General features: G+C 35.4%; 2 protein-coding genes across 3 annotated transcripts; one reads left to right on the plus strand and one right to left on the minus strand.

Moving 5' to 3' along the window:
- Positions 1-46: 46 nt before the first annotated feature.
- LOC114309005 (uncharacterized) lies at positions 47-4,829 on the minus strand. Of its 2 annotated transcripts, XR_003645650.2 has the most exons (5): positions 4,520-4,829; positions 3,658-4,016; positions 2,244-2,286; positions 875-1,487; positions 47-464 (listed from the first exon to the last, which is right to left on the minus strand). XR_003645650.2 is itself a non-coding variant. In XM_028254692.2 (4 exons), the coding sequence occupies exons 1-4, from the start codon at positions 4,641-4,643 to the stop codon at positions 1,033-1,035; spliced, it is 981 nt and encodes a 326-aa protein (XP_028110493.2). In that variant the 5' UTR covers positions 4,644-4,829; the 3' UTR covers positions 624-1,032. The 2 variants fall into 2 exon arrangements, 1 of the variants encoding a protein (XP_028110493.2); XM_028254692.2 differs by lacking the exon at positions 47-464 and having other exon boundaries at positions 624-1,487.
- A 2,115-nt stretch (positions 4,830-6,944) lies between these two features.
- LOC114308989 (putative E3 ubiquitin-protein ligase SINA-like 6) lies at positions 6,945-10,821 on the plus strand. The gene is made up of 2 exons (XM_028254677.2): positions 6,945-7,505; positions 9,972-10,821. The coding sequence occupies exons 1-2, from the start codon at positions 7,011-7,013 to the stop codon at positions 10,638-10,640; spliced, it is 1,164 nt and encodes a 387-aa protein (XP_028110478.2). The 5' UTR covers positions 6,945-7,010; the 3' UTR covers positions 10,641-10,821.
- Positions 10,822-12,543: the final 1,722 nt, after the last annotated feature.

Consider the following 12,543-nt stretch of genomic DNA (forward strand, 5'->3'; position numbering starts at 1 on the left):
AAATTCAATCCAAAACTATGAAAGTTCCTTTCAAAAACTAAGGAAATTGATCCCAAATTTGGCAGACTACATCACAAAATTGAGAAACTGGGATGACATGAAACTGCGATATTCCATCCCAAAATTTTAAGTTACACAAAACTGAGCAATTTCTCATTTTTAAATTAATTTTTTGCGTAAATGAGAGTGAACTTCTCGTATAGAACTCATAAATCTCTCACTCAACCGTGGCATATACTTTGAGGCGACAGAGATTGGCATACAAATAAGAGAAATGGTGTACCACAAGGCTTAAGCTTAACAAAACACCATCATGGAGAGTTGCATGGAAGCTCGAGCAGCGGGTTGGTCATCCAAACATACTCTTATCTCGTTGACATTCTTTTCATATGTACCTCATTTCAAATCACTATTTGGTTATTTTCTCCTCTTTGCAGATCTGATCGCGATAATTTCATGAATCCCTGTGAAGCAAAAGAATATGGGTTGGTAAGCTCGGATTGGTGGCCCCCTAGCACCTCCACCCAAAACCAACGCATGGGATATTTGGAAAATTGAAGGGAGCAAGAAAGCAAGGAAGAATTTGCCCTGGAGGAAAATATTTTACATAATGGATACAGAGGTGGTTCATGAAGTGCCGAGGGGAGAGGCACAGAAAGAAAATTAAATTCACATCAGAAAATTAGGATTCTGTTCCAATGCTCTTACAAACTATAATAGAATAGCCTAAGCTTTTATATTGTATTAATTAACAGGAAAGGAAAAAATAAAATGCGGAGAAAAATTTGGAGTTGACAATTCAAAACTATTTCATACACCTAAACATTATGTTCTGTGAAAAGGCGCATGTAACAACAGAAATTCAGCATGGTACCTTCCTCAAAGCTTTCATTCAGAATCCACTCCAGAAGCACACAGTTCCAATGCACACAGTTTCCTAGATCTGGCATCTTACTCGCCGACCTGTTGTTTTGTACCATCACAGTCAATGTAGAGGTGCTCAACTGAAGTGACTTGCAGGACTTCCACTTTTCAGATAGAGTTGACAGAGTCATCATCACTCTCACTGTCACTGCTGCTGCTCCCACTCCCACTCCCGCTCCCACTTCCGCTTCCACTCCCACTTTCGCTACTCTCGCTCCCACTGCCGCCACTAGAGCTTGAAGTTTGCTCTCGTCTTTCCTCTGCATTCACCTGTGCTCTAAGGGCTTCTGCGGCGTTACGACCCTTATCCTCATCGTCACTGACATCTACTTCAGCAATCTCATCATCTGTATCATTTTGATGTGGTACATTAATGTCAATACCGGTGTGGAATTCTTTTTCAGCATCGTTCCCGCCATTGCCTGCTTCACCACCATCTTCATCGTCATTGACTATGTCTATCTGTTCCTCCAAGTCATCATTCTTAAGGTTTGGTGATGCAATAAATGGATCTGGTCGGGCAGATGGATAATCGACAGCCTTCTCATTTTTAGGTTTTGTATCTGTGGCAGAGAGACAAAAAGAGTTGGTGATTGCCAGACTTAAATCAAAAAACAGATCCAGCTACAACCAGCTGTGGTTGTCAAGGCCATTGAGCAACAACTAAGCACTATGTACAACAACATATATCGATTCATTATCAATGATCATCCAAACACACCCTAAGTAAACCTTTTGCAATAAAATTAGACAAGGCTGCAAATCCAGCTCGGTAGGAAAATCTTCAAGGCACTTGGTCTGGTGATGGTAACCTCTCTTGCTACAGCACTTGATGGGATATCAAATTTCTAAAATTATCACAAACTAAGGTATGCTTTTGCAATTGGTCTGGGACTCAACAACTGGGCACCTAACCGTCGCCCAATATTAAGCATAGTTATTTTTCTTCCTCTTCTATCTTCTCATTTCTTATTATCAATTGAAAAGTCACCAGAGCTCAATTGGTTATACAAACTTATAATAATAGCACCATGAAAAATGGGACACACATTACAATAAATAGCATAATGCCACAGAGAATAACTTTGAAGAGTCAAGTTCAGACAAACACAAGCCCAGCCGACTTATCAAACTGTCAAGTATGTATTGCTAAGGTAAGAATATTGTTTCTCCTTCAGTTACGTAATGCTTGTCTAGCAATCCACACAGTCCACACTCGATATGTACTTGAGCTCAAACAATTGGAGTTCGTATAATAATTTGGTCAATAATAACTGAGTAGTCAATCGAGTAACTAATTTTAGTGTTGAAAAACATACCTAAACTCTTGAAGTCACCAATTTCAATTCGTTCAATCTCAACCTGTACAGGTACACAATAAAAAGAGTATGCATCATTAGTATAAATGTAACAATAGGGACTTTATTTAGTACAAGTAGAACATTATAATTACAAAATAGGGGCCATTGCTTGGTGCAGTTGTAAAGCTCTGGGCTGCCAATTATGAGAGAATTTGAGTTTGAGTACGAGGGCAGCCACTTTGTGCACATTATCCCAACAGCACTATCGATTTTACCAGGGACCAACATAAGGGAATCACCTTTAACAATATATATTACAAATGCAATGCATTCATTATTGTTTTCTTCCTCTTCTCTTTTTCGTTTTTTTGTTTTTCTTTTTTTAAGAATAAAGAGAATCACAAAGTACTACAGATTTTTCAAAGTATCTAAATATTCCAAACACAAAAAAAAAACCAGATCTGATTAAGAATATATAGACATACGGTATTGAACGAATACCCACAGTATACAGACAGCACAAAAACAATTTTCAAATGTAAGAAAAATTCATTCAACCCACATGGACTATCATTTTGTATGGAAAGAAAAACATAGATTCCAAGATATGCCATCAACATCCAGTTCAGCAGTTTTTCAGACGGCTATCAACCTTACAGTATGTAGTAAGCAAACAAGAACAGCCTTAACTTGTCAGGAAGATGAATCCAACATAATACGAAGTATTAACTTTTTCAATCGGAATAATATGGATGTTGCACTATCGAAATTACAATCCAGGGCATCATCAGTTGTAGATTTTATAAATAAATAAAAGTTCCCAGTTCAAAATAAATAAATAAATAAATAAATAAAAGTTCAACGATTCCAGTCCCCGTTGGCTGGGGGTTTAGGAGACAGATTTGAGTGCAGACCTAATCTTTGGTCAAATATGACAGTGCCTGTTCTCATAGGTTTGAGCCCATAACCTCAAGTTTAATAAAAAAGTTGCCAAGTTGTCAAGTACTTACACTGTCTTGAAGTAACAAGAATTAAAATTGCTACAGAAGACTGTGGAATGTGTATACTCAAGAACAAGATAAAAATGTTTCTCAAGGTATATTATAAGGTCCTATTTTAACACAACATGAGAGAGAGAGAGAGAGATGTATTTCTAAATTCAGGTTATGGTGAAAGAACGGTCGACCAAAATAAAGCAAAATGGTTGCCACTCACTGTTGTTCAAACCTCATAATACAAATAAAAATGACACTGAATGCCCTGGAAGCATCTTTATTGGAGTTGCACTACTGTAAGGATACCATTCTATAAACAGATATTTGTAGTAAATGTTTACTAGAACTAACTTGATCTTCCAAAGTTGGTTTTCTCTTCATAGATTATGAAACTGTAGAACCAAAATTTAAACAATTTCACCATATTGAAAACTTACGGGCATTGAATGTGGTATGCTCTTGTTCAAAGACTGGAACTTAGCCACTTTACCGAGCGGTGGTGAACCAGATTCTATGGCTGGTCCAAGTGAAGTTGTTGCAGCTGCAGTAGCAGACTCACCAGGTAGCCGAACATGTCTCAACCGCTTTACTGCCCGATGCAACCGTTCCAACCGAAAGGTCTCACCGCCAAAGAATAAAACAGCATCATTTTCCTTGTAATCCTCGCTACTGCCCTCGAAGGTCACTTTTGGTTTTCCAGGTTGGTTGTTGTGGAATTCTACAGTAACCCTGTTTTCCTTGTTCTTATGCAGTGATCCTGGCTGGTTCTTATCAATTGAAGCCGGTTTAAATTCATCTGAAATATATTTAAAAATAAGAAAAACCAATTCAACAACCTTCTAATATCCCAAGCAAGCTTTTTAACTGAAAAAGAAACGAATAGATGAATAAAAAAATCTCAAACCCCATGTTTTTATTGCTTTGGGTCTGGAAGAATTAGATAGAAACTGAAATGAAAAAATGCAACTTTTGGGTTTGCAAGAACATATAGCTAAGCTAAGTCCAATTACCCATAGGGCCATAGCTAAAACAGCAAAAACACAAAATGCAAACTTTCCCATATTATTTTGTTGTTTTTGTTTTTGTTTTCGTTACTCAGTTTCCTCAGCATACAATAAGAGAAAAAATATTTCAATTCGCATAAAACTACATTCTCAATCTTAAAAAGAAAAAAAAAATGGTACATTCTTTTCTTTCCTTCAGCTTTCTGGGCAACCAAACAGAATGAAATGGAAAACTAAGTACATACATACATACATACATACACACATATATATATAGAAAGAGAGAGAAGTATACAACGTAAAGTGCAGAACTTGGAGGAGGGACGGTGGTCTTTGAAAGAGGAACCTAGGGTTAGGTTATACCAACGATCGGGCTGAGGAGCTGTGTTGGGTTCTTCATTTTTGTTGTTAGTAGCCATGGTGGTTTTCAAACTTTCTCAGACAACACTGCTTATGTCGAATTCGAAATCAATGAAAATCCGAAGCCCCCTCAAAATTCGAAACCTTTTTAGGGCTTTTTCTTTTGTTGCAGAGAGAGAGAGAGAGAGAGAGAGAGGGGTAGAGAGAGGTCGAAGAAGCTGCTGATCAACGGATGAGTTGGAGATAAAGGCTGCACGCGGTTCGGATTGGTTCGGTTCTGTAATTTTGAGAATTAAATCATACCATTACCCTTGTATAATCGAATTGAACTAAATCAAAAAAATGATTCGGGCCTTGTTTGGGGAGTGGTTATTTTAGCTAAAAAATCAAAAAGCCAACTAAAACTTGTCACATCACTTCTCTACTTTTCTGCACATCTTTTCGTAAAAAGTCAAAAAATTACTAAAATAGCCTGTTCTCAAACCAGGCCTCAGTTTCAGTTTAATTTACGGTTTCAAAAATTTCTATTTATAAAAATAAATTATTACTATTAATAAAATAATTATTCAAACTAATTACATTTAACTCATGATAAAAATTAATAATATTAAGACATTACTCAATATTATATATCTATAACATTGTAATATCATTAAAATTAAAAAAAATCAATTAATAAAAATAAAACTTAATATTATATATATATATATATATATCTTTTAAAATTTGGTTCGATTCGGTTCAAATCGCGATTTTTTCATAAAATTTATTAATCGAACTGTTTTTACGGTTTTCATATTTTTTAATCCGAAACTGAATCAATTCTTAATAAAATTAAACCAAACCGTATGATTCGGTCTGGTTCGATTCAGATTATCGATTTGAACGGATTTTTGAATCACTTTTGTTGGAGATGAGGGTACTTCCGTCTTTTCACAATAAGCTCGTTTCGCTAACGTGCGCTGGAAGGGCCGGGCCCACCGAGCACGAGGATTGCGTTGGCAGCAAAACCATCACTGCCGAAACCGCCAGCCAACGTCACAAAAGTTAGCTTCATTTGAAAACGTAAAAAATTGAAATAAATGATTGGATTTTAGCATATTTGAAGGAAATAAACATTAAAATTTTACTTACCCAAAAATAAAAACATTAAATTTTAAGTAAGCGTTTTTACCAGTAAAAAGGTAATTCGTCATAAATATCTAAATATTACAATCTGTTACAGATAAGATTTTGTCAATCTCAATTCAACTTTTCCGGTAGAATTGGCCAAAGTTTTCTCTTTTTTTTTTTTTGTGGGTTGAGATTCTTGTTATCTGAGCTTTTGAGGAATGCAGTGGCGAGACGGAGCATTTAAAGACATCAGAAAAAATGTTATGGTAATAAAATTTGAGAAATTATGCAAAGTACATACCAAACGAATTTAAATGTGAAATGGAAAGAATAGAAAGGTAGCGCGATAAGGCCTAAGATTGGGGATTGATTGTAGAACTGGAAAAGAGAGAGAGAGGAGAGGCATTGACAATTACATTTTATAAAAAAAATGACAAAGATCATTAGGATAGACGTAAGTAAATAGATAATTTTATTAAAGTTCTCTAATTGGATAACGTGACAATATTGTATTGAATGTCTATATTTAGAAATTTACGAGAGAGTCGTAAATAAATTACAACTCCAAGGTTGGCCTACAAATCCTGATAATAAGTTTCACGTTTATAATTTATAGTCTATTGTGTATATCACTTAAAAAATATTAATTCAATAATTATAATTATATGATTTTGTTAAATTAGTTCATGATGTTAGTTTTAAAAACAATAAATTTGAAATCAATTGTTCAATTTTTAAGACAAATAAATTAATTTTTAAAAGATAAATAGATGAAAACTTTTTTAAAATAAACATATCAAAATATATGATTTTAAAAATATTAATTTATTTTTTAAAAATAAATATAACAAAGTCATGCAATCAATATACTTTTTTTAATAAATAATATACACATAGCTTATAAATTAAACAACTTTAATAATTTAAGTGAGACCGAAAAAAATACATGTTTCTAAATGAATTGAAAAGAAGTTAGATCTTAATTTGCACAATACAATCTATTGGTACAAATTATAAGATTGTTTATAAATTTATTTATTTATTTAATTGAAAATTGTGTGCCAAAGAGTATTTGGTGTTGTTTATTTTCAATAAAAATAATTTTAAAAAAATTATTTAAAAGTTATTTTACTTTTATCTTTTATTTTTTTTATTACTAGCACATTTTTTTTTTTTTTGTTTGTTTGTTGGTACCCGAGTGTCGAGACTTGTTTTGCCTATAAATACCCGAAGTACCTGAATGAGATTTGCGGCACAGGCACTCCTTTAGAAGAGAGAGAGAGAAAGAGAGCGAGCGAGCGAGAAAACTTGCAATGGCAAGATTTTCTGTGGATAAAGAAGATGATTCCGCAGGACCTAGCAACAATCCGTGGTCCAAGAAACAGAGAACCACCACCACCTTCACTCGATCACCACCAGCACCAGCACCAGCACCAGCACCAGCACAAGAGCAGCCACACTACCCACCCAGCCTAGAACCACAACTAGTTGAAGACAACGACGACGACGATGAAGAAGTTGAATCCGAGTACGAAGACGAAGAAGAAGACGAACAGGTAGATGGAGAATCCGGAAACGACGAAGAGGAAGACGGAGAATCTGAATACGACAACGAAGAAGATGGAGAGGAAGATGAAGAAGATGAAGATGAAGAGGAGGAGGAGGATCAGAGCGAGGCGGGACACCCATCGAATGGCGTCGCATGCAACGACGATCGCGAACGCAACTCCGTTTCCGTAATCCTAACCGACCCAGACGTGCTCGATTGCCCCATCTGCTTCGATCATTTGAGCATTCCTGTCTATCAGGTCCGTTCTCTCTCTCTCTCTCTCAACCCCCTTTTACCTCTCTCCATACGATCGCTTTGTGTTTTTTTCTTTTACAAACCCTTGATCTCAATGTGTCTATTATTTCTGTATGTTGTGCAATTGAAGTAGCATCTGTGTTATCATTTTATGAAATCCTTATTATTATACAGTGTGATTCCGAGTGTATCATCTAGTAATAATCTCAGGTTGGATCGATTAATGGCCATACAAATACTCAAAATTTACTGATATCAAATCAAGGAAGGTTACTAATGAATAAATCAGGGGAAAGTGTTGGGCTTGTTCTTATTAGAGTTGTAGTGGGAAAAGGATTATTGTGGAAGGCATGATTTCAAGCTATAAAACTTTAAAAAGCTACTACAAGAAATAAATTGCTGAAAAACTTGTTAAACAAGGACTTGCTGTCTTTGCTATCTTTGAGTTGAGTAGAGAGGTTCACGTGTGGTTTGTTTTGGCCCGGTTTACATTTTTTTGGCAAAAGCCACCATCACTACTAATTCCAGTGCTGCATGGGTTATGCTCTTATGGCATTTCTGTTTCGTGCACATTTATTGTGGTGATGATCAGTGGGGATTGCTTTCCAAACTTCTCGCCCCCGCCCCCCACGCGCACACCCCCACGTTGAAAGCTTGTTTTTCTTATGCATGCCTGTTTATGGAAAGACACACGTGCTATTTGGTTGCGGGCGTGGGTGTTTCACTATCCGTTGCATTTATCTTGTACTTTGATCGATGGAATCTTAGTTGAATTTTTTGGAGTCCTTTATGTCGTTTTCGAAGGAAGTTAATAATAACGAACTTTATGGGATATTTTTCTACAAGCAACGAGACAAACTGAAAATTGGGGGTTTTGATTCATTAAATGGGCGTGGAACTCCCTTAACGTTGATTTATTCTATTATTTATTTTGGTCTTAATAATCCTGCGTAACTTTTTCTCATTTTTTGGGGGTAGAAGAGAGTTAAATGATTTTAGGAATCAAATCATTGTCATTTATTATACTTGGTCAAGAAATCTCAAAATACGAGTTATATGGTTTTGCACAGGAGTTTAACTTGTACATGGCGCTCTCATAAACCCCCTGCTTTACAAATGACCAATGGAATGTTGCCACCTCAACAAATTTGTGATTCCACCAAAAATTTCCATCCATTTTACGTGCACTCGCCCTTTTGTGATAACCTCCTCCCTATGTTCCCCTAAAATGCTATTGCCCATCTTTGGTCACCTTCATTTCTCCTCAGCTGCAAACAACAACCACTGCCACCGACCTCCCTTTCTCTCTCTCCCTCTACCTTCCCTCTCTTCATCAGCCCCACCACCCTCCACTCCCTTTGCTACCATCCCTGTCCAACATTGGAGAGAATGGTGTGATAGTCGGGTTGGGAACCTGTGTGCCACACGTGCCGTCACCAAATTGGTCATTGCTGGGGGTTGGGTTGAGGTGGTGGTGATTGGTGCTGGGGTTGGGAAAGAGGGGAAGGGGAGGCAGAGTCGATGGCATTTTAGGAGAAAAGATTGAAGTTATCACATAAGAGTGGGTGAAATTTTTTGGTGGAGTTCACAAACTAAATGATGTGGCAATATTCTATTGGGTGTTTGTAAACCAGGGGGTTACAAGAGCACCGCAAATTAGTTAGATTCTTTTGCACAGATGTTCTGTTGTATAGGGGCTGTATCTGCTCTATCTTCAATTCACTGATGAGCATTTTTGGTAGACTATAGCTGGCTTCAATGGATGGGGTCCCTGAGTTATGTGTTGACAATAGATTTAACAGCCAATCATTCTAGGGATAACATATGAAACAAGACCTCAAATCCTTGTGATACTTGGGTTATTATTTCCTTGGAGGTGTTCTCGCTGCATTTGGATCAGTGTCTTTCACCAGGAATGTGGTCTATATGTCTGCTTGCTTTCGTCAAAATTGATAACTTTTATGCAATTGGTTTTCTATTTCTCCCTATCATCCACTGCAATTGGAATAGTCACTTTGTATACAATTTTTAATCTTTCCATTGACTCATTAAGGTTTGTATACTTTGGGCTTTTGGTGGCAAACTCTGTTAGTATGGTAGAAGTTGTGTTCTTAACTCAGATCGTCATGACTTTCTATGAAAACTTTTGGGAGTATGAATTTCTTTTATAATATCGGATATGCACATGTAAGTATTTAGTAAACAAAATGGTAAAAATGACACAATAAATATGATTCCATCAGCATTCCCGTATAAGATTTACCATGTTAATGGTATTTGAAGCTGTATGATGAATGTGCTTTTTGAGAAACTTCAGGTTTTTACATTTTTGCATACAATATTAGTTGTTGCGTAAGAAATCTGTATGTATTAATTTCCATTGGTGAAACTTCTGTGACTGGTTAATTGCAAGTTATGCCTGTGAATAATAGCCCTAATGTGGTTTTTTTCTTGCTACATCGAAATTTAGTGTGAGAATGGGCATCTAGTGTGCTCCTCCTGTTGCAGCAAGCTTGGAAGTAAGTGTCCTTCTTGCGCTTGGCCGATTTACTATCACCGTTGCCGGGGCATTGAGAAGGTTATTGAATCAGTCAAAATATCATGCCAAAACATGGAGTATGGGTGCAAAGAAACAGTGAGTTACAGCAAGAAACGTGACCACGAGGGGATGTGTATCTATGCACCATGTTTATGCCCACTTCCTGATTGCCAGTATGTTGGATCCTCCAAGCACTTATCCATGCATGTCAGCAACAGCCATCCAAATTCTGTGAGGCAATTCTGGTACAACTGTCTCTTCCATATATATTTAGAAAAGCACCAGAAGTACCTTATTCTTCAAGAACAAAGTGAAGGCATAATTTTTATTCTCAATAATTGGATTGAACCCTTCGGAAATGTGGTCAATGTTAGTTGTATTGTACCAAGCTCATCGAATACAGGGTTTTCTTATGATCTCATAGCAACAAATGAGGACAGTTCTGTGAGACTACAATCTTTGACAGAGTGCATATATGAGCGGGCCAAACATCCTCCTCTGAAGAAGTTTCTTGTGGTTCCAAGTGATTTTGTCAGTGCTGCTGGGCAGCTCAAATTGCGACTCTGCATATGGAGGTATCATGTTTTTCCTCACATCTGAGGAGGTGATTGTGTTGTTTTAAGGTTATGGTAGATGTTGTGAACTTACAGTACATTTCCCCTGGGAATTGACTAGGGCAATTGGGGTTTTTGTTCTAGCTTAAGTTAAACTTGCTTATTTTATTTATACCAGAAACCTTTTTATGCTGTAATTGTCAATTTTGATCTTTGCTTTTGGATAATCATTGGTCGTGTGTCTCTTGGTGGCTGATAGTTTTTTATTTTTCTTGGTAATTTTTGTTTCTTATTTTTCTAGGTGAAAGCAATTGGTGCACAAATAAATTGCAGGAAATGTAAATGAGCCCTAGGAAAATTGGCACTGGAAATGATATGTGTGTGGGCTTACTGATTCTATTGATATGATTTGGTGTGTAACTTTGTGGTATGGTTTTAGCATTACTGTTTTGGTAGATGAGAATTGAGATAATAAGAACATAAAACTCTTCTTTTTTATTAGATGATCTGCATTTTGTTTCAAGATATTTAGATACAGGGGAAAGCAGCTTGAGGGCAAAATAATTGTCCTTGAATAGCTCTATATTGTGCATCTTTTAATATTGCATTTAAATTGAGAAATTATTTAAAGCTCTTGGAGTTATTTTTAGTGATACTTCAAATTGGTAGTTATTGGCCGAGGCAAGGAAAAAAGTTGAGACCTCTAAAGCTTCATCCCTAAATTTACATGTCAATTTTTTATTCTTGTAGTAAGAAACACATGTAACACAACTTTTACGACATCATTATAATTAAATTTATAAATAATATTTTAGAGGTCATTACGTCTTGGTAATAGGATCCATGACTTATGTGTTGGTATCTCAAAGAAACAATATAAAATATATTAATTAGTAATCGGAATGGAACAAACTTTGTAATTTTTTTTTTAAAATTTAAATTTTGGATTTGTGCGTAAAACTAAAACCCAAAATAACCTAATGACATTGTGCTTGGTCTTCTAATTTTTCTCTCCTAAACTTAGTAATAGAACTAGTGCCTTTGGATAAGTGGTTGTGTAGTATCACTTTGTGATGTGAGGTTACGAATTCAAATCTTATAAGCTGAGTTTGGTTAGAATAAAAGTGGTGGAAAGTGAATAAAATAAAGAGAACAAATAAACTACTTTCAAAGTTTATTTAACATGAAAGTAGTGAAAGTTGTATGAAACATGAATTTCTTGTACAATTCATGTTAATATAGATTTTAGTCCCTTATAAAAAATACAAAGTTCAAATTTATTTATAAAAGTGGTTAATATTCGAAATTTATCTTGCGTTTCTTCTAAAATTTTCATCTTAGGCAAATACATATGAGAAAATATATATTCTTCTCAATTTTTTTTTTCTTTCACTTCACTATTTGTCATTTACACCTTTCATTATTAAATTCTTTTGAATCGAACGGATCCATAGAGACCCATAGAGAAGAGTTTGACGCATTTTATGTTATCCCCTTTCCTTGCTAACAACTAACAAATTAAATTAATCCCTAATGGTATATGTGACAAAGAAGATAAAAGAAAGCACCATGTTGGAGCAAATTAAAAAGATTCTATAAAAACGAAGACAGGAAAGCTTAATTTAGCTCAATCAACTTGATTTTATATACTTCAAAGCATATTTATGCTTATCTATAGTTGAGTTTAAGCCCAACTGAAAAAACAATAAATTTAAAAAATGTGTTTAATTTAATTTGTTTTATAACCTTTCTGCTTGTTTTTAAAATAAAATTTTTGCAAATTTTACGAAGAACTGAAATTACATAAGTTTTTACAAATTTTACCAAGAATTGAAATCAGATAGGACTTTTGAGTATTTTTAACATTAAACCATCATCTTGCTCTGTTGGTAATATATTTTTTTCTTCTTCCGAAATTTATTTTTAATCAAAAGCACCACAAAATTTCA

Source organism: Camellia sinensis, chromosome 1 (assembly GCF_055761805.1).
Source record: "Camellia sinensis isolate YWXY chromosome 1, ASM5576180v1, whole genome shotgun sequence".
NCBI classification, from domain to species: Eukaryota; Viridiplantae; Streptophyta; class Magnoliopsida; order Ericales; family Theaceae; genus Camellia; species Camellia sinensis.